Source organism: Nuphar pumila, chromosome 2, assembly GCF_984573655.1.
Source record: "Nuphar pumila chromosome 2, dmNupPumi1.hap1.1, whole genome shotgun sequence".
NCBI classification, from domain to species: domain Eukaryota; kingdom Viridiplantae; phylum Streptophyta; class Magnoliopsida; order Nymphaeales; family Nymphaeaceae; genus Nuphar; species Nuphar pumila.
This window is the reverse complement of record NC_143250.1, coordinates 21,291,933-21,296,182: the sequence shown is the minus strand read 5'-3', so window position 1 is coordinate 21,296,182 and position 4,250 is coordinate 21,291,933. Positions and strand designations below refer to the sequence as shown.

Genomic DNA, 4,250 nt, shown 5'->3' with positions numbered 1-4,250 from the left:
ATTACCAGTAGTACTGTATTGTCTACTAGTTCCATTTGATTTAATAATATTTGCATCGAAGTCTTTGTATATTTTACACGATAAATGATAAAAACCCCACAAGTTTTTCTTTTAGTAAAATATGTGTAACAAATCACGGAGTTAAATTTTTTTTTTTTCAGACTGTTAAAGAAATGATGCAGGGGCAGTCTAAAACAGTACCTTGATTCCACAATCCAAATCCAAATGGTCAAGGGTTCTAAATTCTTGCGTAGACCCAGTATAGCTGATCCAGAATCAAATCCAAATGGTCACTTAATGGGCATGATCCCTGGGTGGGGTTACCCATACCCAAGCTCTTGTGAAGTAGGCCAGTTAAAGGCACTGGCACACCCAATTAGTTTCATTAACTAATGTCTGCAACTATCTTTTACTAGAAAGTGTGATATTAACCATGGTAGCAAATGTGGCCACATGCATACATCACATAAGTTTTTCAAAACAAAAATTTGGTTATGTTTGGCTGCAGTTCAATATCAGTTCAGTCTTCTTTCCCAAATGTTGCTGGATGTGGTCATTTTTGCATACTTAAATAGTATATGATACTGATAAAGGTAAGTCTCTTTCTGAGGTGAAAACATTTGAAATGTCATCATATAATTATGTTTGGGACGGATGGGTTTAATCAGCATGATTAGACTTAAATGTGTGTGTGTGTGTGACCCCCACCCATAAGATATGATGGATGTGGACATGGATCTACCATAGCTGACCCATACCTGACCCGTGATCTTCCATGCAATGAAGTATCCGATGCAAGTGGGCCCCATCAGGGATAAATTTGTCAGTTGTGTGGGAAGGGAGGGATATTCCTATGAACCGAATCCTGGATGAGCGCCTTCTGTATGGTGAGAAACTAACCGTTGGTTTTCCTCTTCTAAGAGAGAGAGAGAGAGAGTTGGGAGGTCTGAAGCACCATTCTGCATATTGTGCTCTAGAAACTCTGAGGATCTTGATCTTTGAGTGCATTTTATGACTTTTTTTTTTCCTCACTAAGGATGTGGGTGAGGGCTACCATGGCCTGAAATTTTGTGTAAAATAATGGTAGGTGTCTTAGGATCCAAGAGTTGACCTTCTTCTATGATCCTCCTTGTCATATAAAAAGAGAAAATAGCAAAAAGAGACCCTAGGTTTAGGGTTTTGGTTTTTGGTTGTGTTGGATTCTAGAGTTTAGGATTATCTTTCTTTTTTCCTGTATTTTTTTCCTTTATTCAGTTGGGGTTTAGTCAACCTTTTGCTTAGAAATTTAAGGTTTTAGGTTTTGGGTATTGAAGGTTTTTTTTTGTGGGGTTTTAGGAATGTACATTTTTTGTTACTATTTGTTTCTTCTCCTCGGTTTCTAGACTTACAAATGCTGTCTGAGTAGGCCTTTCATGGGTTCAGGATTCTACATTCTTTTTGTAACTTTTTTCTTCACTAGTTGCATAGATGGTCCTCGAGTTCGAGCTACCAATTTTACGAAATCAAGGTTTTAGATGTCACCATATCCTGGTAATTTGCTAAATATTTTATTGAGGTTTTCCCCTTTTTTCTATTTGATGTTTCTTGGGGTTTTAGGTTCAAGATGGTAGTTTAAGTTTTCGAAAAACTCCGTGTTTTTTTGTTTTTGTTTGTTTGTTTCAGAAAGCACCATTTTTGCGGTAGTTAAGTTACCATATTGTTATTTGAGGGTGTTTGAGATTTCTGAACTTAGGCTTTGGGTTTCACCATGCTGTGACATTTTTTGTTGCAGAATGGTGGAGTTCAGTGTTTTGCAGATAGTCTGATGCTGTGTTTTTGTGCTTTTGTAGCTCTGTCATGGATACTGAAAGTTGCAGCTTTTTGAGGTGTGGGAAACACCCATCACAGTCATTTACTGGTTTTTGCTCCTACTGCCTGGTTGAGAGGTTATCAAGTGTTGATCCTGATAAAAGAAAGACTCCCTCATATTCTGGAGATGCGCCATCTTCTGGTGGGATCGCGGAAGGCGAAGATGGGATCTCTGCTTCTGCAAATGCATTGGAAACAGAGGTAACCGAGGTCGAAAAGTTAGAACATTGTTCCTCTATTTTGCCTGGAAATGAAAATGAATCATGTAATGCTAAAGTAAGACAAACTTTGTGGTCTCTCTTTTATTTGAACAATGATGATGGTGATCAAGACAATGTTACTAGAAGAGGGAAGCCTTTGATTGGTAAAAAGGATGGTTCTCTTTTTGCTATTGGTTTCCATGATCATTACAGTGACGGATTTCGTGCAAATTCAAATGGGTGCATGGAAAATCAGTGTAAGGCATGTTTTACATCTAAAACAAGTACTAAGAATATCAATAGTGGAATTGAGAAAGCAAATGATTTCGATGGTTTTGGGTCCAAGTCAGAAGCTAGGTCAAGTTCTGTGGATCAGACTAGCGGTGATGTGCAATCAGGTGGAATTGGAAACACTAGGGAGGGAGTTTATTTCAGCTCAGAAAGTAGAGTCCCTAAATCTGTTGCCAATAAATATACTCAGGTTGAGGCTGTCATAGATGATAATGAAGGGAATTTTCCTGCTAGTGATGTTTATCCTGAGAGTAGGTCTAGTGATTCCATTGAAGATCAGAGCTTGAAGAGCAGGGCATCTGTCCGTTTGGGATTAGGAATGGTGAAGAAGGTTCTGGGATGGAGAATGAAATGCCCGCAGAGGAAGATGTCCAAGGCAGAGTCCGAATTGGTTGTTGGGTTCCATGAGCTGCAATTAAAAAATATGGTTGATAACGGGCATCCATCCTGTAGGAGGGAGTCTATTGATTCAAACTATAGGTGTTCTTGGGATGGACTATTGATTGATAAATCATTTACTCGTTCTTTATCAGGCAAAGAAGCAACAAATGATGCCGGATCAAGGAAACCTGTTGAGGGATTTAGGGGAACAATGCGTCATTCTGGTTCTTCAGAGGATGGAGACTGTTATTCTGAATCCATGCCACATATCAGAAGAATGACGAAGAAAGTTGGCTCAGTGGATTTTGAGTGGTCAACTGACATGAAGGATACGAACAAAACCATCCCTGCAGTCGCTGATGAAGACAACAAGTTAACATCTGATGTAGGATATGCTGAAGATTCTGATCGGGAGAAATTCTGTGGAAGCTTGTTAGAAGATTGGAACTGCAGGAGGAAATTCCATGGATGTAGCAAAGTCTGGAATCGGGCCATTGCTAGCCCTTTCTGGGGTTTTCTTCAGAAGAGTGAAAATGTGCTAGATCGCTCTCTTTCAGAGTGTTGGCATGAATCTCGAAGAGAGAAGAACAGAGAAACTGCAGAATCTTTCAACAGAGTAGGATTGCATAGGAATAGTAGTGTGAGCTTGAGGAGTATTGATAAGTCTCAGGAGCACCATGACACATCAAGCAGCAGTTTGAGCACCGTCAGTGCTGATCTCCATGGATTTTATTCTGTTTGGAACAAGAAGAAAAGCTATGGGATGCTTGCTCACAGCCGAAGCATTCACTATTCCTCTCCCAGCAACCTAGACCACGGGCTTCTTCGATTTTATTTGACTCCAATGAGGTGCAATAGAAGGTATGCAAGCAGAAATGCAAGGAATCCTCGTGTTTTTTGGTAAGGGGATCTTGGGAGTTTATTGAGCTTCTGCAGATAGTGGAGTTCATTTCTTTAGTAAAGGAATGCATCATCCTGATATGCAACATTATTACTGACTCTTGTATGCAACTCCAAAGATAGATAAAGATGTATTCAACCAAAATTTTACCATGTTCATGTAACATAATTTAGCTTCTGTGGTATGATTAGTATACCTTCTCGAAGCCTTTTGAATGTTGGAATTCTCATTTCATAAAGCAATAATGAAGATTCTGCCATGTATTAGTCTTTTTCTTCTTTCTTTCTTTTTCCTCTTTCTGCCATATATACATGACATTTGGTTGAGTGAAATCTTGCAGAATGCATGGCTAATTGTTGCCTAGTGTCTTACATTTTCATGCTTTGATAGCATACTTTCTCTAAATGGTCCAAATTAAATGTCAACTTTCACATATATTATAGGAACTTGATATCATGCACAACCAGCTTAACAAGAAGCATGTGATAAATGTGGATGTGGAGAAGTTTGAAAAATGCTAGCTCGGACATGCACATAACCATGTCTGTGGAAAAGAAGGCTAATTTCTGTGGAGAGAGAAAATCATCAACCAACAGACGTGATTCCTGTCATCTCAAACCTAAGAGGAA

At 39.0% G+C, this 4,250-nt stretch overlaps 1 protein-coding gene across 2 annotated transcripts; it reads left to right on the top strand.

The window, feature by feature from the left end:
- The first annotated feature begins 866 nt into the window (after window positions 1-866).
- Window positions 867-3,884, top strand: LOC149844992 (uncharacterized). 2 transcript variants are annotated; one of them, XM_089997412.1, is made up of 2 exons: window positions 867-1,530; window positions 1,830-3,884. In XM_089997412.1, the coding sequence occupies exon 2, from the start codon at window positions 1,837-1,839 to the stop codon at window positions 3,622-3,624; it is 1,788 nt and encodes a 595-aa protein (XP_089853538.1). In that variant the 5' UTR covers window positions 867-1,530; window positions 1,830-1,836; the 3' UTR covers window positions 3,625-3,884. The 2 variants fall into 2 exon arrangements, with proteins under 2 accessions (XP_089853538.1, XP_089853539.1); XM_089997413.1 differs by having other exon boundaries at window positions 883-1,083.
- Window positions 3,885-4,250: the final 366 nt, after the last annotated feature.

What these genes read in the sequence shown, in the direction of transcription:
- LOC149844992 (XM_089997412.1), top strand. Translation starts at nt 1,837, where the DNA reads ATGGATACTGAAAGTTGCAGCTTTTTGAGGTGTGGGAAACACCCATCA.